Below are 23,704 nucleotides of genomic sequence, written 5' to 3'. Positions count from 1 at the left end.
ATAAAATTTGTATGTGCTTACATAAAACTGGAATTTATGTTTAAATGGTTTGCTCTCCACTGACTGTGTATGCACAGATTACTGTAAGTGACTTTAAAACTAACCCAGATGTAATTTTGCAGCCTGTAGCTCCGTTACATGCATGAAATTTGCCTGGATATTGAGAAGTGGTAAATGGAAATGTAGCCAACTGTTGTTCTTCACATTGTCCACAGTAAACATGTTTTAGACTTGCTTAAATTAACTGATACTTCGTTTGCCTTTGCGCTTGAAAAACATTTATATGCTGATAGATTAGAGTTTCTTGATACAGAAAATAAGTTGCGTAACGAAAATGGAGTCATCTGATAAACCATAAAGAATTTTTCCTTAGCAAAGAGACAGCTTGTTCCCACGCTCTGCTACACTGAATGGGTTTCAAGCATACAAATACCTGTCAGATGTGCTCGGTAGGAGCAGAAAGCTGAGGTAAGGAGTTTCCTATTTAGATAGTAAATTGTTCTTCTTTAGTTTCAAAGAGTGAGGTTAGCTACCGGGAATCGAATAGCCCACTCCAGTCACCATCTCCAAGCAGGAAGCATACTGGAGGGAGAAGCAGGAGGTTTGCTTTAAGCTATTATGTCTTTTCTTCAGGCTGAGCAAATAGATTCAGCAGCCACAGGGACTCCTGATCGCTGAAACCTGAATTCGGAGGACATCTAGTGGTGTCAGCCTGCTGCAGGGACTGGGTCTTCACAGCTGGGTTCCCGCTTGCACCTCTGTATTTCAGCCGAGTCCTGCAACACTGCCTCTGGCCTTTGCAGGTTGAAGAAAAAGGGATAATTGCATTTTCACCTGATCAATTAACTGTGAAGTTACACTACTTTTTCCTTGGTTTCTTTTCTCTGATCTTGGCATTTCCCCTTTACTGCAATATCAAATGCAATAAAAACAATGAGTTGAACGTACAGAATGAGTAGCATTCTTCAGCTCAGGTGAAGAATTAACACTGAATTCAACACTGCCAGTCCCAAATACACAGAAGTCATAGGGTTGGCTCAAAAATCCTAAACCTCTAAATCAGTTTTGGAATTTTTCTATTTTCCTTCTTTCAGGACTTTCAGAGTTCAAATATTTTGAGCTCTTCTTTGTATCAACAGACATAAAAGTGTATTTTTTTGTTACTAAAAGGCTGGTATCTCAGGTAAATTAATGAGTCTAAAAGTTAGAGCTTTAAGAAAAGCACCCATTATCCCAAGATGCCAAATAAATATGCTATGGCATTCTAACCCTAGCATTGCTAACCCTTCAAAGACCTTCAGGAAGATATACTTACTACTCTGTGATTCAGGTTTTCTATTTCTGAAGTGGAACTGTAGGTGTTGCCATACCTTTTTGAGAAATAACAAGAATCAATTAGCTGCAATTCAAAAAGGACATTGATCAAGCCAAGTGATACACATTACATGTTGAGCGTTGTTACTGACTATTGCATAATGGCCTATTTTCCAGTGAGTCCTTGATCTGATATTTCCTCCTGAGGACAAGCAGACATCATGAAGCAGAAATTGACATCATCAGTTCAAATTATTTTGCTACTTGCTCTGACTGCAGTGGGTCTGACTGGTAAGTGCAACACTTCCTGAAACACTTATCTTTCCTTAAAACACTTTCTTTACAAAAGTCTGAGGCTTTACCCCATCTATCCTGACCACCACTGGAGCCTGTACATATTTAAATTACTTTCTTCTAAAGTTTTATATGAAGATTTTGGAAATGGCTTGAGTCTTCTTTTCTTTTTATAGTAATAATTTAATGATTATGTGGTGGCGATGATGAAATGCACTCATTCCATCCCTACACTCACTCCATGCTTGTTACCTTCTTGGGAGTTAGCATCATATGAATAGTAACACTATTAGAGATTATGGTATGGAACTTTAATGAAATAAAGGTAAGCTTAGGTTGAAAAGCCACCATGCTTTTCATGTCAAAATGTATGTAAATTTATGGTCTATGTTCTTGGTCGAAGTTAATGACAAGTATCATAGAATCATAGAATACCAGGTTGGAAGGGACCTCAAGGATCATCTGGTCCGACCTTTCTTGGCAAAAGCACTGTCTAGACAAGATGCCCCAGCACCCTGTCCAGCCGAATCTTAGACATGTCCAATGTTGGGGAAGTAGTCTTAAAGGAAATATTCTTAAAGGTATTGGGATTATTAGGGAATATTCAGATAATTAATTAATACATTCAGGTTGCCAATAGACAAAATAGACAAACAAAAGGAGCTGGAAGCTGCTGTGCTACTAGACAGCTACGACCTGATTGCCATAACCAAAACCTGGTGGGACGAATCCCATGACTGGAATGTGGCTATTGATGGATACAGGCTCTTCAGAAGGGACAGGCGAGGAAGCAGGGGCGGAGGCATTGCCTTCTATGTAAAGAAATCAATACAGTGTGAAGAGCTGTCCCTGAAGAATAGCCACAAGCAGGTTGAAAGCTTATGGGTAAGAGTCAGAGACAGAGGCAACAAAGGGAACCTGGTGGTTGGTGTCTACTACAGGCTGCCTGATCAAGGGGAGCCTACTGACGAAGCCTTCTTCCTCCAGCTCCGGGAGGCTTCGCGCTTGCAGACTCTTGTCCTGCTGGGGGACTTCAACCACCCCGACATTTGCTGGAAAAGCAACACGGCGAGCTGTAGGCAATCCAGGAGATTCCTGGAATGCATAGACGACAACTTCCTCAGCCAGGTAATAGACACCCCTACCCAAGGGGATGCGATACTGGATCTGATGGTCACCAGTGCAAGTGAGCTCATCGGTGATGTCAAGACTGGAGGCAGCTTGGGCTGCAGTGATCAGGCATTGGTGGTGTTCACGCTCCTGAGGGACATGGGAAAAGCGAGGAGTACAGTCAGGACCCTAAATTTTAGGAAAGCAAACTTCCAGCTCTTCAAGGAGTTAGTCAGAAGGACCCCCTGGGAGATGGTCCTCAGGGACAGGGGAACGGAACAGAGTTGGCAGATCTTTTAAGGACACCTTACATAGAGCACAAGAGCTCTCAGTCCCCAAGTGTAAGAAATCAGGCAAGGAAGGGAAGAGACCAGCATGGCTGAGTCGAGACCTGCTGGTCAAACTAAAGAGTAAGAGGGAACTGCACAGGCAGTGGAAGCAGGGACAGGTGTCCTGGGGGGAATACAGGGAAATGGCCCGGTTGTGTAGGGAGGAGGTCAGGAAGGCCAAGGCAAGGATGGAGCTGAATTTGGCAAGGGACGTAAAGAATAACAAGTAGGGCTTCTGCAGGTATATCAACCAGAAAAGGAAGGTTAAAGAAAGCGTACCCCCCCTTGATGAACAAGAAAGGCGAACTTGTATCAGTGGACGAGGAGAAGGCTGAGGTACTCAACAACTTCTTTGCCTCGGTCTTCACTGGCAACTTCTCACTCCTCCCAAATCGATGGACCAAAAGATGGGGACCAGGGGGTAAAGCCCCTGCCACTGTAAGGGAAGATCAGATTCGAGACCACCTGAAGAACCTCGATGTACACAAGTCTATGGGACCTGATGAGATGCCTCCCAGAGTCCTGAGGGAATTGGCTGATGTAGTTGCCAAGCCACTCTCCATGACATTTGAAAAGTCATGGCAGTCAGGTGAAGTCCCTGCTGACTGGAAAAAGGGGAATGTTGTGCCCATTTTTAAAAAGGGAAGAAAGGAGGACCCTGGGAACTATCGACCTGTCAGCCTCACCTCTGTGCCTGGGAAGATCATGGAGCAGATCCTCCTAGAAGATATGCTGAAGCACATGGAGGACAGGGAGGTGATTCGAGACAGCCAGCCCGGCTTCACCAAGGGCAAGTCCTGCCTGATCAACCTAGTGGCTTTCTATGAAGGAGTGACTGCATCAGTGGACAAGGGAAAAGCAATGGATGTCATCTACTTGGATTTCTGTAAAGCCTTCGACACAGTCCCCCACAACATCCTTCTCTCTAAATTGGAGAGATATGGGTTTGATGGGTGGACTGTTTGGTGGATAAGGAATTGGCTGGATGGTCACATCCAGAGGGTTGTGGTCAATGGCTCGATGTCCACATGGAGACTGGTGACAAGTGGTGTCCCTCAGGGGTCCGTACTGGGACCAGTGCTATTTAACATCTTCATCAATGACACAGACAGTGGGATTGAGTGCACCCTCAGCAAGTTTGCAGATGACACCATGCTGAGTGGTGCGGTTGACACACCAGGAGGGTGAGATGTCATCCAGAGGGACCTGGACAAGCTGGAGAGGTGGGCCTGTGTGAACCTCATGAGGTTCAACAAGGCCAAGTGCAAGGTCCTGCACCTGGGACGGGGCAGCCCTAGTATCAGTACAGGTTGGGGGATGAAGAGATTGAGAGCAGCCCTGTGGAGAAGGACTTGGGGGTACTGGTGGATGAAAATCTGGACATGAGCCGGCAATGTGTGCTTGCAGCCCAGAAAGCCAACCGTATCCTGGGCTACGTCAAAAGAAGCGTGGCCAGCAGGTCGAGGGAGGGGATTCTGCCCCTCTGCTCTGGTAAGACCTCACCTGGAGCCCTGCGTCCAGCTCTGGGGCCCTCAGCACAAGGACATGGACCTGTTGGAGCGGGTCCAGAGGAGGGCCACCAAAATGATCCGAGGGCTGGAGCTCCTCTCCTACGAGGCCAGGCTGAGAGAGTTGGGGTTGTTCAGCCTGGAGAAGAGAAGGCTGCGAGGAGACCTTATTGCGGCCTTCCAGTGCTTAAAGGGGGCCTACAGGAAAGATGGGGAGAATCTTTTTAATAAGGCCTGTTGTGACAGGACAAGGAATAACGGATTTAAAGTAAAGAAGAATAGATTTAGACTAGACATTAGAAAGAAATTTTTTACAATGAGGGTGGTGAAGCACTGGAACAGGTTGCCCAGAGAGGTGGTAGAGGCCCCATCCCTGGCAACATTCCAGGTCAGGTTGGACGGGGCTCTGAGCACCCTGGTCTGGTTAAAGCTGTCCCTGCTCACTGCAGGGGGGTCGGGCTAGATGGCCTCTAAAGGTCCCTTCCAACCCAAAGAATTCTATGATTCTATGAAAATACTCCATCCAGCCCATTGATTCCTTCTTTTTATTAGTTGTCTTACCTATAATTTACCCCAAATATGTGCAAATAGTGGAATTTTGGTTCTGTTGCAAAGTTGAGGGTGAAATTTAATTTTAAGATGACCTGAAGATAAAAATTTTGGATATTTTACGAAAAAACAAAAGGTCATACATTTACTTCCAAGCTTTTCAATTTAATTTGGAGATAACTGTACACATTTAAGCTTAGGTAAAAATGAAATTTTAATTTGAAAAAGAGAAGTAAAATAATTTTAGTAGCTATTTTAGAAGTTGGAGATAAAGTATATTTACTTTTCTTACAGTTTTGACCCTTTTCCCAGGCAGATCTATTTGCCAAATTCAGTCCATAGTTTGAAATAATTTTATTGTCCTCAAAAAAGCATTCCTTGCTGAATTTATCATTCAACAATAAAAAAAAAAAAAACCCAAGCCAAACATTGTCCAACTCTAGTATAACTAGCTGCATTTCTGCACTTCCCTAGGTCAATCATACCCTGGAAAACCTAAGATAATAAGATGTCGTTCTCTAGAAAAGGAAACGTTTTCTTGTTGGTGGAAGCCTGGCTCAGATGGAGGACTTCCTACCAATTACACCCTGTTCTACAGCAAGGACAGGTAACAAGCAGTGCATACGTATTCTGTAAGTGATCAAGTGATGATTATGACAGGATGAAGGGATGATAACATTAATTTATATAGGTGTTCCTATGAATCCACGCTAAACCTCACATAGCCAACAAGGGCTGCATGAGATGAATAGCTGTCACTTGTTGGAAGAAAACATGAATACTACCAGTCCTAAAGCTTCAGCCTGTCCCTACTGAAACTCATCGGACCTAAAATCCCACTGAGCTAAAGACGTGCTGGGAAAGGTGTAATTTGTCCATCTTACTAGGATGCACACAGCTTTTAGCTGAATGGCATGCTTCTCTGAGAAGAGCATCAAGGCACCCCCTCCATCCAGGGCCCATCTCACTGCCCCAGCCAGGGAGCAGGGGGCAACCCAGCCCTGGGCATCGGGCACCTCCTTGGGGACGGGGACAGGCTGAGGCTGGGCTGGGACAGGAGGTCAGCCTGCGGGCTGGGGCTGGCTCGGCAGCGCCCATGGCTGGGAAGGGCAGGGCTGTGCGGAGCTGGAGACCAGCCCTGCTGCGGTGGGCTGAAATGGGGACCTGGGCCCCAGGCAGTGCCGGGGGGTCCCTGGGGAGGCTGGGCAGGGGCAGCGAGGGTGGGTGGTGCCCCCAGGACCCTGCTGAGGAGCTCCTCCGTTACTGGTGCAAACCCCCACCTGGAGAAAGTCTATAAAGAGTCTTTGCTTCCCCTTCTGGATTTGTAGCCAACCTTGTCGTTCCCAGAATGGAGTAAAATCAGATGTGCGTATTGCATCTCAAAAGTTACTGGTTTGGTAAAGTCTGTGACTCCTTCATCCTGTTTACAAATAAAATGTGTATACATTTGGCAACTTTGCTTAACCTGTGCTTCTTTGTACAACTGCCCTTTCTTCCTGAGAACAAGAGGTCTCAGAACAGGGCCAAGGAAGCAGGGAGGCTCAGAGATTAAATTTCTTTTAATAAATCCAATGAGGTTGAGAATAGATAAGGTAAAGCCTCAGACTTCCCTCCTTCAATTAATAAACTCCAAATCATTTGGTATTAATTGACCAGTAAAGATGCAGCCTTTAATGAAGTTACCACACTCAACAATGATCTGAGAGCTTTTATTTTATGAAAGTCCAGGTGTTTCAGTCTTGATCAAAACAGACATTTGCATGAACATTTGAAGTCATACCTATCACAGCCCAGAACAGTCCTGCTTAGGGATGGATAGGAGTACTTCTCTGTTTCATTAAATCTGCTGAGCACCAGGCACTGCCAAGCACACCTGATCGGGGCCATGGCTGCCTTTCTTAGCTCATTGTCTCTTGGGTACGGTCCCCTTACTCCCATCTTTTCTTTGTGAAGTGGGACAAAACTGCCTGGAAACTAAGAGACGTTCTTATTAGCAGTGCATAGAGCATAACAGTGGGACTAAAGTGCATCCTTGAAGAATCTTGGCTGGTGCTTTGGCTTTGTGCAGTTCTTCATACGTGGGATAGGCTCTGAGTACATCACCCAGTTCAGCTTTAATTGAGTACAAAACAATTCCTCTCCTAAAAAAGCCAAAGACTCGTATAAAGGTAATAGGTAAGAGATCATGAATTAATCAAATATTTTTTGTTGACACAGTTTTGATGATGATCACGTTAAAAAGCAGAACTTGCTGAAAATGATAATCAATAAAACACTCCTCTGCCGTAGGGCCTATCAGGTTACTTTCCAGGGGAAATATGTAAAGAAGATACTTAGAAACTTTTCTTCTTTAGTCAAAATGAATGAGTTTAATTTACCTTTTAACTTGCTTTTAAACATGTTTAAAAATTGCCTTGTGCTGTCTCTGGAAGTTTCTTTCCGTTCTTTTGTCGACATATTCCTATGTATAAAAAAGAGAGTAAAAGCATTCATCCTGAACAACTGCAGTAGAAATAGCAATGAAGCATTTATGGTAATAACATTTGACCCTCACCAAAATGTTTTCCAGAGGTGGAATTATATATAGGTTTAAAGTTAAACATTTCAGATTTCTTTGCTGAACCTAGGCCATTACTAGAACATCATCTGCTTTGCTTCACTTCTTAAACTTTTAACTTTTTAAATCATTTTTTTTCAGTGAAGAAAAAATCTCTGAATGTCCAGACTACCGAACATCAGGTCCCAATTCCTGCTACTTTGACAAAAACCACACTAATCCCTGGACAATATATAATATCACTGTAATGGCAACGAATGAGATTGGAAGTAACAGCTCAGATCCTCAGTATGTGGATGTGACCTCCATAGGTAAAAAGGGATGAATGAAATGGAAAATAGTTGGAGATGTATGTGGTTTTTAATCCTGGAACAAGTAGTGGTGAAAGACTTCTTTCCTCATGATGTGAAACTTGCTGTGGAGGAGGGTTTATCTACAGATGATCTAAAATATGCATCTTTAATTTATGTGAAAACTGCATTTTACTTATAAATTAAGGAACTACATATTTTATTGTCATTTTAACTTTGGCTGAAAAATTGGCTCCAGTTTCTAGTTATCTCCAGTATTTCAGTTAGACTCAATGACAGTTTTGTAGGTTCCTAGCACTGCAGATTATAAAACTTTCAAATTAGGTTAAGCTACCTAAATTTTCCAAATGTAAACATCTTTCTGGCTGCTGGCATTGCGGTCTTGGGAGGGTAAAAATAACTGCCTAAGCACTCTGTGGGCTTTTTGTAGTATTTCATATTCCTAACTCCATTCTGCTTTCTGCATACACATAATCTACACATTGTAATAATAAATTTACTTAGTCTTTTTAGCTATGAAATAGCTGACATTTTAATTTTGCAAGAGTGGCCTAATGAAATTATTGTTTGTTTTTTCTTAGTCTGACAAATTCAGAGTAAAATCTAAGATTTGCTGATACTGTGGTAAATTAGTAGCCAGTTAAACATTATTAGGGAGAAAGTAAAAAAAGGCTATTGTACTATTCCCTTACAGAAGTGCTGAATGATCTGAAATTAACGTGATGAAATGCAAAACCATAAAGAAGGTGCCTTTTCTGAGAGAAAATTAAATCATTAATGGCAAACTTTTAATTTATACAGTTCAGCCAGATGCTCCTGTGAACCTCTCTCTAGAAGCAAAAACATCTGCTAGCATAATGTACCTTTGGGCAAAATGGTCTCCACCTCCAGTTGCTGATGTCAGCTCTAATTCATATGTATATCGCTATGAGCTACGACTAAAACCTGAGGAAAAGGAAGAGTGGGAGGTAAAGGAAAAATTTATTTCTTGTATAAATGCTCTTTCAGTGAATTTGCTTGTCTGAATTTAACTGGTATTATAAAAATTTTAGTTTCTGTAAGGATAGAAAAATTAATGTAACCAAATCTGATTAAACAAGGAAAAATACTGTAGTGGTTTGTAGAGACAGTGAAATTCAAGGTATTTCTGTAATTGTCCTAATGTCATATACTAAAAAAACTTACTAAGCCCACTGATACAATATTTAATTGTAATTTTCACCAATGTGCCTGTTCCCAAGTGTCACAGTAAGGGACTGCTCAGTTCATATAGTTTAAACCAAATCAGGATCAAAGCAGTTTATTGATTCATTAAGATGTAATTAACAAGCAATCAGTTAACCATGCAGTCAAGGTCTGTATCAGCAATACAACAGATAAATCACAATCTAGGCACTTAAAAACGTTAAGAGACACCTACAAATTTATAAACACACTTCTATAACTAGTCCCAGAAATATGCTATATACAGAATACAGTTACAACATATATACACACATGTATATAATACATATATATAATATGTATATATACAATATGTACAGTTACAAGCACACCCCACCCTCCTGGGAGTGCAGACTCCCCTGTTTACACCCACTTCTGTAGGAGACATGGCTGTTCTAACTTAGTGTGTACCCACGTCCCTTCTTACAGTTTACTAAGACACACATCAGTGAGAAAGCACCCACACGATCACATGCGTACACCCAGGTGTGGGTTCCTGCCTGCTGCAGCCCACGCTGTCTGGAGTGCAGCTACTCACAGCATCAGAGAGGGAGGCTGCTCTGTCTGGCCCACACAGAGGTCACCATGCTAGCAGAGCAGCTTCTGATAGCATCAAAATAAACTTCAGCTACTGCTGAAGTTTCTAATCTCCCCCCACTATTACAAATTTCCATGCTTCTTTAATACTGCTTTTCAAGTTGACCCCTTTGTTGTTCCCTAATTACTATTTAATTGGGCTGAGAGTCGTCATCATCAACATGATCAGTTGGGGGCAACCCCCCTCTCAGAAAGTTTGGGGTGTCCTATTCACACACACTATTGCCACTGACATTCCCAGCTGTTGCCATTTTGCTATGAGTGGGCCCAGAGTAATACTCCCAGAGCTGAGATACTGGATAAAATACCATTCTTAAAGTCATAGTCAGATGGCATCAGTGCTGCCTAAATTGTTGATGCCTTAATGATGGAGAAAGCTATGTGTCTTGAAAGACTTCTGAAGAGACATTCACAGGGCCTGAGGAAGGCACTTAATAAAAAGCACTAAAACTAGCCCCTAAGAAGCATTACACAGAGGCTTTATCTGTGAGTTGGACTACCTATAGTGTTCCTTGCATTGTGGATCTCATGGAGTACTGACTTCCGGAAGTCAGTGACACAAGCCTACTCCTTTCTGGTTTATTTGTTAAAATGGCCCAATTCTTTATTATTTTCCCAGTCCATTTTCTTTTCCAGACAATATCTGTTGGAGTGCAGACACAGCACAAAGTGATTAGGTTACAAGCTGGGGTGAAGTATGTTGTTCAGGTCCGTTGCATCTTAGACTTTGGAGAATGGAGTGAGTGGAGCTCCGAAAGACGCATTCGGATCCCCAGTGGTGAGTGGATGATTGCTCTTCTGTTAATTGTTTTTAAATTCTAGCTGGTTCAGCATTGTGAAGGGTGCCTAAATGGCAGCCCTGAAAACCCAGTTCCCCACACAGATACTTCATAGTGCTGGAGGAACAGCTTAGTGTGTCTTACTATACTTCGTGTGTAATTGCACATTCAGTTTTGTTGATCCACTCAGCATCCTCTGCTGAAACTGGCTACAACAAACAGGCTGGGATTTGCTAGGAAGCCACTTGTGATCCAGGTGTGCCTAAATAATTTATTGTTCCTGCCCCTCTATTTAAAAATCATGTTGATTTCATCTGTAGCTATAGATACCAGGTAACGGTACTTGTGTAAGAATCATTCATTTGTTCATTAGTAACTGGACTGAAAGCACTGCCGTGTCCAATAGAGCATAACACTTGCAGCTGCTATTACACGGAAATAATTATCTGTGTTCTGCTGGGTTTGAGTGGACACATTAAATACGCATGACATCATAACTTGTTGTCAGACACTTTAGCCAGGTTGTCTCAAATCTTCTTCTTCTGTGACTAAGTGTAATATTCATTATGTGACATGGAGATTGCTGAAGTACTGTTAATAGAAAAATATTTTTTAAATGTCCCACTTTCAGATCTGCCTTAGGCAATTAGAAATTTGGAAAACCAATGTCCCTACTCTAAATAGCAGAAAATATATATTATTGATGTAATAGGACCAAATACATAACTGCAAAAGTTTCAATCACATCAGGGTTTTGACTAGCATCATCCTATTCAAAATTTAAGCATTTTCCTCTGCCCTACTCTTAAGTGCTTTGCTTGAGTCTATAAAGATATCATCAGGAAACCAAATAATAAGAAATTGCTTGGCAGCTATCAGGCAACTAGCCCGAGTACTGAGCATAACGTCACTTTGCAAGGAAATATGAGAGCTGCTTCTTTGTATCTTTGGGGTCAGCTCAGCATAGGTACTTCAGAAGAGAATTACTGGCAAGGACATAAACAAATGGGCAAACACATTCTTCATTTTTTTTCCTGTAAAAGCCAAAACAAATGACAGCATATTTTTTAAACAATCAGAAGCATCTTAAAACACATTTTTTGAAGAAAAAATGGTTTATGTAGAAAATAGATTGGATAGCAGAGTGTATTCTAAATCATTATATAGAACCTGCTATGACAGTATTTGAGCACCCCTTATCACATTTGGGGGCAGAGAAGAGCCACAGCCAGGGAACTAAAACAGTTCCTCAGCATAGCTGCAGTGGGAAAGGATTTTGAATCCAGGTCAAAGTAGCGGGCTGCTGCCCTAACCACAGAACTGTCCTTCCTTTCCTATGCTAATACGAAGCAAAACTTTCTCTTTCCTTGTAGAAGAAAAAGTTTTTTCCTGTGCTCTGCTTTATATTGTTTTATGAATTCAGGGTTGACCTAATGCATTAAACTTACTAATTAGTTCATTTCTTTATCTCTTACAGGAGAGTCACCTCCTGAGAAGCCTACAATAATAAAATGCCGTTCTCCAGAAAAGGAAACATTTACTTGCTGGTGGAAACCTGGTTCAGATGGAGGACATCCTACTAACTACACTTTGCTTTACAGCAAAGAAGGGTAATAAGCTGCGTATAATTATTCAGTGTTTTACTGGAAGGACCTGTAAAATCAATCCTGATTGGTTTTGCATTTAGGAGACGTAATTTTCCATAGCACAGCTTTGTCCAAGTGACAGATTCTTGAATAGCACTGGCAGTAACATGTCTAAGGTTGAAATAGGATCTCTTTATAATGTCAGGTTTTTCAAATTTCTGTGAATTCTTCTGCCTTTAAAGACAGACTGCCTTGAAAGTTGCCATGGCACAGCAACTGCATAATAGTATGCAATACAAATGCACAGTCCTGTAGCTCTTTGGCTACGCAGCCCCAGAAATAAAGCTGTCCAAAATGACCGGAGAGTAAAATTTTCATCTCCTGATAATGCTTATTTTGCACAAGCAGGCTATGAATGTCTCCTGGCTTCTGCAGTAATCTTGGTCCTGGAACTTAGATCAAGTGCTAAACATTCATGTAAAAGGAGTAGTCAATATTTTGTTTGGGTCTTGTGAAATATTTTTGGTTCACCCAGCACTGCTCAGCCTTGCACTGACCTAACTGGATGCTAAACTCTGTACTTGTCAGCTGAGAGCCAGGTCTTTGTGGAAGAAGACAGATACTGGTCCAGCGAGCCAAGTCAGGGTGCGACATCCATATCTACAACTTTCTCTTTTGTTATTGTGCATCTCAGAGGAGTGTGGAAAAAAGTACTACATACTCAACTTTCTCTCCTATCCCTGCTCCCTTTGGGAAGCTTGGGAGTGGATTTAGAGGACAGGTATGAAGTAGATTTTTTTGAGGAACATGTGGTGAAAGGCCAAAATAGATTCTGAAAGCATATTAATGTAATATGCACAACTCATATAACTGTGAAATGAACATTGGAAATACTCAGTTTTTAATAGATAGAAGACTTCAGCAATCACTTCTGCTGGCTCTCTGGAACCTCTAACAGCTATGCAGTGGACAATGGCATTCAGAAAAGTAAGAGCTGCACTCTTCTAGCCCACTGCTGCATCTACAACAGCCTAAATTCTTGTTGTGGTTTAACCCCAGCCAGCAACTAAGCCCCACACAGCCGTTCACTTGCTCCCTCGCAGTGAGATGGGGGAGAGAATCAGAAGAGTAGAAGGGAGAAAACTCGTGGGTTGAGATAAAGACAGTTTAATAAGTAAAGCAAAAGCTGTGCATGCAAGCAAAGCAAACCAAAGAATTCATTCACTCCTTCCAACTGGCAGGCAGGTGTTCAGCCATCTCCAGGGAAGCAGGGCTCCATCACACGTAACAGTTACTTGGGAAGATAAACATCATCACTCTGAATGTCCCCCCTTCCTCCTTCTTCCCCCAGCTTTATATGCTGATCATGACATCATATGGCGTGGAATGTCCCTTTGGTCAGTTGGGGCCAGCTGTCCCAGCCGTGTCCCCTCCTAGCTTCTTGTGCACCCCCAGCCTGCTCACTGGTGGGGTGGCGTGAGGAGCAGAAAAGGCCTTGACTCTGTGTGAGCACTGCTCAGCAGTAACCCTGTATTATCAACACTGTTTCCAGAACAAATCCAAACCATAGTCCCATACTAACTATTGTGAAGAAAATTAACTCTATCGCAGCCAAAACCAGCACAATTCTTCAGACTTTCTAGTCTTTATTTTAGGGGCAAAATGCTTACTACAGTCTCTGGAATTGTGTAATGACCCTTTAGCCTGAAAGCAGTTTCCTGATTTTCTTCACATTGCTAGGCATGAAAAATCTGATCCAGCCCTAAATAATGCAGAACTACTAGTAATCAAAGTCAGGTGTTTCAGTCTGTGTAACCTAATCACTGTGATTCTTTCATTTCAGAGAAGAACAGGTTTATGAATGTCCAGACTACAGAACTGCGGGCCCCAATTCATGCTACTTCGATAAAAAGCACACCTCTTTTTGGACCATATACAATATTACTGTGAGGGCCACTAATGAAATGGGAAGTAACATCTCTGATCCTCATTATGTGGATGTGACTTACATAGGTAAGAGATTATCAGCTGCGATAGAGTTACTTTTCTTCCTAGTAGCTGGTATAGTGCTGTGTTTTGGATTTAGGATGAGAATAATGTTGATAACACACTGATATTTTAGTTGTTGCTACATAGTGCTTACACTAAGTCAAGGACTTTTCAGCTTCTCCTACCACCCTGCCAATGAGGAGGCTGGGGGTGCACAAGAAGCTGGGAGGGGACACAGCCAGGACAGCTGACCCAAACTGGCCAAAGGGATATCCCATACCATTGTCACGAATGCAGGTTTGTGAATCCTGCTGATTATGACAATTCACTATGAATGAGTGACTTTACAGTTTGATATAGTAACAGTTAGAATTTACTTGTTGCAAATCGCAGAATTTGATAATAATATTCTTAATAGCACTCAATCATCAATGATTAATAAAGTGATTAGACAAAATTGATCAAAACAGTGACTTAGTTACAGATTCGAAGATGGCAAGGTTCACTCTATTACTACATGGAAGCGCATAAGAGAAAATTAAATCAGACTGAGTTAGAATGATTCATAAAGGGATTGCGTATATATGGAATAAGGGGGACCCTCCCATTGAGTCATGAGGTTCAGAATGGACCCCCTTGCTTTCTAAACTCCTCCTCAGAGAGGAGCTGAGGTGCGGCTGGGCCCACTCTTAGTCTCAGACTTGGTCAACGGTTTATGAGAGTAATGCTATAAGAATAATACAGCAGTATGAAACTCCCTTTAAAATTAAATCATACATCTACAGACTACTTAAATTGATTCATGCATGCACACTCACAAATATGAATGCATATATGAAAATAGTATACCTGTTAAAAATTCCCCTCAAGTTTAGTGAAATACTCACGTCTAATGCATTGGCATTTCTCAACGGGCAAGAGTAGAGCCTCGAGGAGTGAAGAATATCACTCCTGAAGAATATCACAACAGGCTCCGTTGTCAATCTCCGACAATGGAGTTCTGGTGGCAGCAGACTTTCAGAATCTGCTAGTGTTCGCTGACTCTGAGAGACGTTTCGATCAGAGGGAGACGCTGGTGCAGCCCGCGGCGGTCCAGGAGAGCTCAAAGGGCCTCACTTAGGACTGCCGTTTATAGGATTGTGAGATGATTGACTTTAATCACCAGTAAATGTCCATCCGAGCCACAATTCGGGCTGGCTTGTTGTTGGAATTCCAGCAGCAATGATACCACCCTGTTTCAAGGCTGTCAGGGGTAGCTGCTTGTTCTCGCTCCCCTCGTTAGCCATAGTATGAATCTCGATAAGAACAGAGCCGCGCTCTGCTCCGGCCATGTAGGAGTTTCTGGTACAATTAAGGGGCACTTAACTGACCAACTCGCTACACAAAAGCTGCGGCCTGGAATTCCTGAGATTGTAAAGCGGACGAAGTGAAGGGGAAAAACAGAACAGAAAAACAGAGCGGGGGGGGATGTACCACCACAACCATATAACATCATGCTGAACAAAAATACTGGGGAGGTTGGCCAGGTGGGCAGGACCACTGCTGCGGAACTGGCTGGGCATCGGTCAGCAGTTGGTGAGCAGTTGCATTGTGCTCACTTGTTTTCTACATTCTTTTATCATTATTATTATTTTCCCTTCTTTTTCTGTCCCATTAAATTGTCTTTACCTCAACCCACAAGTTCTACCTTTTTTCCTGATTCTCTCCCCCATCCCACTGCACGGGAGTGAGCAAACAGCTGTGTGGTGTTTAGCTGCCTGCCAGGTTAAACCATAACAGTCCTTTTTGGCACCCAATGTGGGACTTGAAGGGTTGAGATAATGACAGATCTGACCAGAGCATATTAAAACAAATTTGTTATACACATTCATTATATTAGGTTAATAGCCACTGGTCACAATGTTGCTTTATTTGCTCTCAAGAGTTGTGGTTGTTCTCAGAGTTGTGTTAAATAACACCTTATTTGCAGTATCTGTTCCCTGTTGTGCTGTTTATCACCTCTGGGGCTGGATTAATGTTATGATTTTGCTGTACTGTGTAACACTGGCTTATGGTATGACAAATATTTGTACTCAGCACTGCCATCATCTCTGTACTTTGGGAACCATCTCTCGGAAACCATTAATAATTACAGTCTTTACCTTTTCTCCTCAGAGAGCCAATTTATGGGGGAGACAAGGGGGGACACTTTCCCCTGCTCCTTCACCTTCCCCTTCTTCTCCAGGCTAGTTACAACAGCTCTTGAGAACTCTGAATATCCTTAGGATGTTCAAACAAGCATGTTCCTATTGCTATGTCTCCTGAATGTGTTTCAGGTCTTATCTAAGGTTAAACAATTGCTTAAGAATACCACCCAGAGATCTGCCCTGAGGCAGGATAGTTATGAGCAGCAGGGTATGTGGGATAGTATGGGCAAGCACTTAGGGCAATGGGCACCTCCAGTGTTTTGGAACTTCACCCTTGAACAAGTGCAGAATCCTGAAAAACTAGTAAAATATTTGGAAGAAGTATGCTGTCACCCTGGCAATTCCAGAGAGACACAAATCACTGCAACATGCTGGGGCCTGGCCCATGCCTACCGAGCCCTGTTCAACACTATTCAGTACCCTCAAGGCGAAGAGAAGGTCTCTGGATCTGACAACAAAATGACAGGCACCGTGGCTACACCAACAACCCCCGTGACAGGCACTGCAGCTGAACCAGAGAACCAACCCGTGCTGGTATCAGTCACCCCTATACACAAGGATAATATTGGATGTGAAAGTCAGGTCATTTAATAAGGGAAGAAACTCCTACTAAGAAGGGGAAGGAGGAAGGAGTGGACAAGGCAGGCTTCTCCAGAGAAAGACCATCACAAGAAGAGGAGGAGGAAGAGGCAGCACTCATAAGTAAGGCAGTAACCACCTGATCCCTATCCCTGAGTGAAATGTAAGATACACAAAAAGACTTCAGCTGTTGTCCAGGCAAGCACATTGTCACCTGGGTGCTCCGATGCTGGGATAACGGGGCCAGTAGCCTGGAATTAGAAGGTAGGGAAGCCCAGCAGCTGGGATCCTTTTCTAGGGAAGGGGGCGTTGACAAAATGATTGGAAAAGAAGCATAAGCCCTCCGCCTCTGGAGGTGACTCCTGTCAGGTGTAAAGGAAAGGTATCCCTTCAAGGAAGATGTTATATGTCACCCAGGCAAGTGGACCACCATGGAGAGAGGTATCCAGTACCTGAGGGAATTAGCTGTGCTGGAGGTGATTTATGATGACCTGGAAAATGAGCAGTTATCCAAAGATCCAGATGAAGTCAAGTGCACGCGACCCATGTGGCAGAAGTTTGTACAGAGCCTACCATTGTCATATGCCAACTCATTGGCAGTAATGACCTGGAAAGATGGTGAGGGACAAACAGTGGATGAATTGGCTGGCCAACTCCAGCAATACAAAGCAAGCCTCTCTTCCTCCCTACAAGCCTGTGTCTTGGCTGTGGAGAAACTGTCCCAGGAGTTCCAGCAAATCAAAGAGGATATGCCCTACTCCCTGCCTGTACGGACCAGTATCTCAGCTCTTAGGACTAATAAGCCTTTACTGGTTTATTTTCAAAGGAAGCCTAAAAATGCTAAAAGCTTTAAAACTGCATTCAGATAACCATTTATTGGTTTTCCATATTTCTTTCAGTCAAGCCCTAAGAAACATCGTCTGATTAAAATTCTTTTCCACTGTACCAACAACTGAAATCAAATTGATCTTTTAACTAGTAATACTTAAATTTGATTACCTAAAAGTAGTTTCCAGACCCAAGAGGAGCTGAATTAGTGCTTTTTATAGCAGTGTACTGATAATCTCTCTTCTGAGACTTTTTCCACAGAGTGACTGTGGACAACTATTTAGGTTTTTTTCTAAGGGAACAGAACTTTATCACCAATAACCGTTTTGTTATCAAGGATCTGGCTGCCAGGAGTCTGGCAACTGGAAAAGAGCTGCTGGAGAAAAGGCTTTACCTCCATGCCCTGACTACTTACTTGATGAAGCTGTGCATCAGACAGTGGTAAAATGCATGCACAATATGCAGAAGCTCTACCTCTGAACTGAGGAAGCTGCAAGCCTGACTAGCAGCAACCTGCATTCCATTTCAGTTTATTTTTGAGATATAGACAGGGCTTTAATATTACTGGTTTGTTTCATTTTCAAAAATCCTTACGTATGCACGTAGGGATTATGCTGTTGTTTTCTGTATGTAAAAGATGGGGGGGCAAGTTTCATCAGCTATATCTGTGTTTTCAGCATTCCTAAATATATATGCCAACTTTGATAAGATTATGGTAAAACACAACTTTCATAACACAGCATTAAAGATGTTAACTTTGAAACACAGCTGTGGGGAAAAGCAACAACAAATGGTAATGTAACAAAAAATTATTTCTGGTGATAAATGATTAAGGCAAATCTCAACATGAACTGAACATATTTACTGTCTTCATTTTTTGCTTCAGATTCATAAATCCATGCTTACCTTATCAGGAAACTCTTGATCCCTGTGTTCCAGCACCAGTTCCAAATTACTAGGCACAATGGAGGTAGCAACTGACCATTCACACCATTTTATATTTCTTCCTGAGATGCAAGGAAAAATCATTTAGACTCTTATTGTTAGTTCTTTTATTTTAACAGTACAGCCAGATCCTCCTGTGAATGTAACTCTGGAATTAAAAAAGCCAATAAACAGAAAACCATATCTGGTCTTGACATGGTCTCCACCCCCACTGGCTGATGTCAGATCTGGATGGCTTACCCTTGAATATGAGTTGCGACTAAAGCCTGAAGAAGGAGAGGAATGGGAGGTAAGGATGTTGCAAATTTTTGCTAGATGATGTTTTCTGATCAATTAGATGTTGTCACCCAGGTCCCATGCCTGATTGTAGTGAAGCAGGCGCACTGAATAGTTCATCATTTTTCAAAAGTGCTTATGTGATCTGCGATTTCCTACTGAGAATACTGGTATCTCAGATGCTGTTGTGTGACAGCAGGTGATAAAGTACTGAATTTTATTTGTGGCCATTATATATTAATCATATTGGCATTACTGTTTAAATTGTTCGTTCTCATTTAGTCAGGTTTCTTTTGTGGTAATTTGTTCTTAACCACAAGCACTTCTTAGGTAACAGAAAGCTCAGTGACATTATGTAAAATCATTTAAATTTGTACAAATAGCCATTAGGCAATAGTTGTCATGGCCACATAATAATAACTGTCTTTAGCCAGGATCTGTAACTCAAACAGTTGGGTGGCAAATTAAAGACTCCAGCTACTGGTATTTGGCTGCATCTCCTTGTCTGCTGCAATACTTCCCAGACATCTCTCTCTCTCCTCCTTCCTTCTCACTGCCACTGCACTTCCCAGCCCCCTGGCCATTGCAAGATCCACTTTTTACTACCCTGTGCAGTTCCACCAACTCCACATTCCTGGATTTTCTCTCTGCATTTTCCTCACCCATCTCTGTTTCTTGCCTCCTTCTCCTCTCACCATTGCAGTTCCCGCCATTACCACAGTTCCTCTCTATTTGCCATATGCTCATGATAAGTTTTTGTAGTAGTTTAATTTGCACAGTATACCAGAGCAAGATCTTACTCACACTGAATTATGTTAGAAATATGAACTATAGAAATAAAATAAATGTACTGTTATGCCATGCCTGCATAACAATTATTAGGAAGTTATCGAGATTCATTCTATATTCCCAACTTGGTTATCAAGACTTAAACCTAGCTGTGATTTTCATAGAAAAATGTCTCAATTTTATATGCATTTTATGATTTTTATTTAATTTCCAGACTATTTTTGTTGGACAGCAAACACAATATAAAATGTTTAGCTTAAATCCCGGAAAGAAGTACATTGTACAGATTCACTGCAAACCAGACCACCATGGATCATGGAGTGAGTGGAGCTCAGAAAAGTATATTCAGATCCCTACTGGTAGGTGGCCAGGCATCTTTCAGTAATTGTTATTACATGGAAGTTCATGTAATACTTTTGTTAGCTGTTTGTGGCACCCGTGCAGACTGACATCCCATAGTTTCCCTAGGACAGGTAAGAACATCATTGCTGAGGTAACTGAATTCTCAGCATCCCTGCACCATACCCAGTTCACTTTCCCCTTCATTACTTTTTGGAGTTAAGAAGGTGAATCTATTTCTTTAAGTATTTACTTAATTACATATTTAAACCATGTCCTTTCTGTTTGTTGCCTCATTTGTTCTCATAATGGTAGATTTAGTTAAAAGAATACCGGCAACTGCATTAAAACTGCTACACAGACAACAAAGAGTGACTGCCTTCAGACAGTAACAGCTCTTCATTACTCTTTATCTGGAATGAATTTGGAATAAACACCTCAGTGTAAAAAGTGTCATGTTAGAATAGAAATCCTTAAAAATGTCTAGTCCTAGATCATTTAACCCACCATTTAATTAACTGTACAATATGTATTTGATAATGAAATGACTATAGTATTGGCATAATTGGATTTGAACCCAATTGCTACAACTGGCTGTGACAAAATTTCCCTCTTCGTACATTTTTGTATAATTTTTCGAAGATGGTTTATGTCCTGCACCATGCCATTAATAAAAAGTATATTTATTATCAGATATTACAATGATTGTTGAGATCCATCTATGCTAGTAAAGGTCTCTAGATTCAATACCAAATTTGGCACTTTAGACCGATACTTAAAATAAAAGTAATTTGAGACTTTTTGCACGCTGACTATGCATATGCTAGATGTGTGTCCTTAAATAATTCTGTTTCCTAGACTTTAGAGTAAAAGATATGGTTGTGTGGATCGTCGTTGGTGTCTTGTCATCTCTTATATGTTTAATCATGAGCTGGACAATGGTTTTGAAAGGTTACAGGTAAGTCACCAATTCCACAATTGCAGCAAAGTTTTCAAAAATTGACTTCTAACATTTGCTTCAATTTCCTATACGTTTTGTGTTTTCTTATAAACCGTAAGTTACAGATATTTGACTTTAAATTTGCAACTGATAAAGAGGTATTCCTGTTCTTTAGGGAAACCAAGCTAAATTCTTAAAGGTCTTTTCCAACCTAAACGATTCTATGATTCTATGATTCTAAATTCTCAATTGGCAAAGACATGTCCCTATTAGATCTGACTATCTTGGTTAGCTGTGTAAGTATTCAGCATACATCATTTGGAGTATCACTGCTCCTGTAGAAGACACGCCTTTTGGTTTTGCCCTAATTTCCTAAAGGAAACAAGCTTATATTACAAGGTTGTCTTTCTGCCCACCTGTCTGTCAATTCCCCAAATAATTTATTAGAACGCTGGCTAACTTCAAGGAAATCTGAAAGGAAAGGTGTCGCAAAGATTATCACTTTTGTACAAGTCTTGCAAAAAATAGTGGCTGAGTAGAAAAAAGAGATGCAAACTGTTGATGGAACAGCCATCAGAAGTCATTCATCATAAATCCTGTTTAGTAGTAGTCAGCTGACAGTCAAGTATGTACATACAGGCCCACTAGTCCTCCTGAACTGTGCCCCACACAGGACAATAAAAGGACATTAGCAGTGTTACTTTTCCACTTGAATAACTTTTTTGCTGTTCTCTTTCTTATAAAAACGTCTAAGGGTAACTTAGGAACTGTAACTGCATTTGTAAATTACCTGGCTTGAGAGGTAGACAGGAAACAGAGGTCCGACAGGGAGGTATCAGATATGGGAGAAGTGTTTAAAATATCAGTCACATTCTGAGGAAATGGGATAACAAATAGATAAGGTCCATACTTACACTTTTTGTGTTTGTTCTGTTCTTTTTAGAATGATAGCTTTTATCCTACCACCAGTTCCGGGGCCAAAGATAAAAGGCATAGATACACATCTGTTAGAGGTGAGTACCACTGGTAACAACAAAAGAATTCACCATTACTTACTTTTTCAAATTATGTACTAGCAGACACAATTACAATAATAAAGTATTAAACAGCTTCAATTAATTTAGTCAGTGTTAAAAATAAGCAACACTTTCAGGTTGATCATGCGGAGGGTATGTGTGAGGCAGAGTCTTGCCTTGCACTAGTAGTAGGAGGGTGTAGGAGGGCATCTGAGAACAGGGTTTGTGTCCACAGCTGTTCCCTGGGACACCGCAAGAGCCAATGGCTGTGTGATGTTCCTAGTAGTACTTATGGAAGTTGCTCTCCACAATCTCTTGCCATGCTGAGAAGACAGGATGTGGCTGCTCTATCATTCTCGTTAAACCCAAGAGACCTGTACCTGCCAAAAGATCTGTAGTCCTCCCATTTTATAAACATGAATTCTGGGATTGTGTCTCCCCACTGAGGGAACTCAAGAAATTTTCTTCAGTTCTTGCACTATTTTCTGCACCAGTAGAAATCTAGTTTAGGTCCAGTGATGTAACTATTAAGGTATTTGTATATTAAATATGTAGATTGTTCACAATTGTTCTAGTCAGATAAACCCTAAGGTTAACAGTGAAAAAAATGTATCTTATTTATTATGTCCTTAGACAGGAAAATCTGAAGAATTACTGAGTGCTCTTGGTTGCCATGGTTTCCCTCCAACATCAGACTGTGAAGAACTGCTGATAGAATATCTGGAGGTAGAGGACAGTGAGGATCAGCAACTCATGCCAAGCCATGACAGTGGTCATCCCAGTAAAAATGCAAAAATGATACCCAAGGAAACAGACAGTGACTCAGGCCGAGGGAGCTGTGATAGCCCTTCTCTGCTTTCTGAGAAGTGCAGGGAGTCCCGCACCCTTCCATCAACACTTCAAACACAAGGCGTAAGAGATGTTCAAGAAAATAAAGGAGGAAAAAGGAGCTGGGAAGCACAGTGTATAGCCTCAGAACAGAAAATACTCCTTTGTAACAATGAGAGTACAAAACCGTCCACATGGCCTGCAGCTCAGTTACCTAACAATCAGTCTCCTGTGTTTGCCTACCACAGTACTGCAGATGCACCTAGGGTAACACCGAGTACCACAAATGCAAACATTGCACCAGTTTTGGTGGGAAATGAAGAAAAGCATCAGTCACAATATCCTATCACTGAAACTGTCCACGACGACATGGAAAAGCAGAGAGAGATGGAGAATTTGCATTCCAAAACTGACCAAACCACAGTGCAGGTCAAACAAAACAGATCTAATGACAAGTCACCTTTTTTGAATCCTAAGCTAATGGATTACGTAGAAGTTCACAAAGTCAGACAAGATGATGAGCCAGCAGTACTACTGAAACATAAAGAAAATACTGGAAAGACCGAAAAATACACTGTTCCAGGAACCAGCAAAGAATATACCAAGGTCTCAACAGTTGTGGACCATAATATTCTAGTATTAATGCCAGATTCACGCATCCAGCACACATTTGTGTCTCAAGAACCTGCAATGGAAACGTCTCAGAACCTTCAGCAAGGTCCAGCTGAGAAAAATATGAGCTACTGTCTGACAGTTCCAAGTGAGTGCAAAAGAGAGACCAATGGATCAGAGTACATGGACCCATCTTCTTTTATGCCCTCCTTTAAATAA

The 23,704-nt window shown here is 41.6% G+C and overlaps 1 protein-coding gene across 1 annotated transcript; it reads left to right on the top strand.

Moving 5' to 3' along the window:
* Positions 1–1,535: 1,535 nt before the first annotated feature.
* PRLR (prolactin receptor) lies at positions 1,536–23,704 on the top strand. The gene is made up of 12 exons (XM_075726278.1): positions 1,536–1,605; positions 5,579–5,711; positions 7,803–7,972; positions 8,774–8,940; positions 10,430–10,571; positions 12,050–12,182; positions 14,002–14,171; positions 18,805–18,974; positions 19,965–20,109; positions 20,948–21,047; positions 21,973–22,042; positions 22,679–23,704. Exons 1-12 carry the CDS (start codon positions 1,536–1,538, stop codon positions 23,702–23,704), a joined length of 2,496 nt encoding a protein of 831 aa, XP_075582393.1.

This window comes from Pelecanus crispus, chromosome Z, assembly GCF_030463565.1.
Source record: "Pelecanus crispus isolate bPelCri1 chromosome Z, bPelCri1.pri, whole genome shotgun sequence".
NCBI classification, from domain to species: Eukaryota; Metazoa; Chordata; class Aves; order Pelecaniformes; family Pelecanidae; genus Pelecanus; species Pelecanus crispus.
The sequence above is the reverse complement of the archived record's forward strand: the minus strand, read 5'-3'. Positions and strand labels throughout refer to the sequence as shown.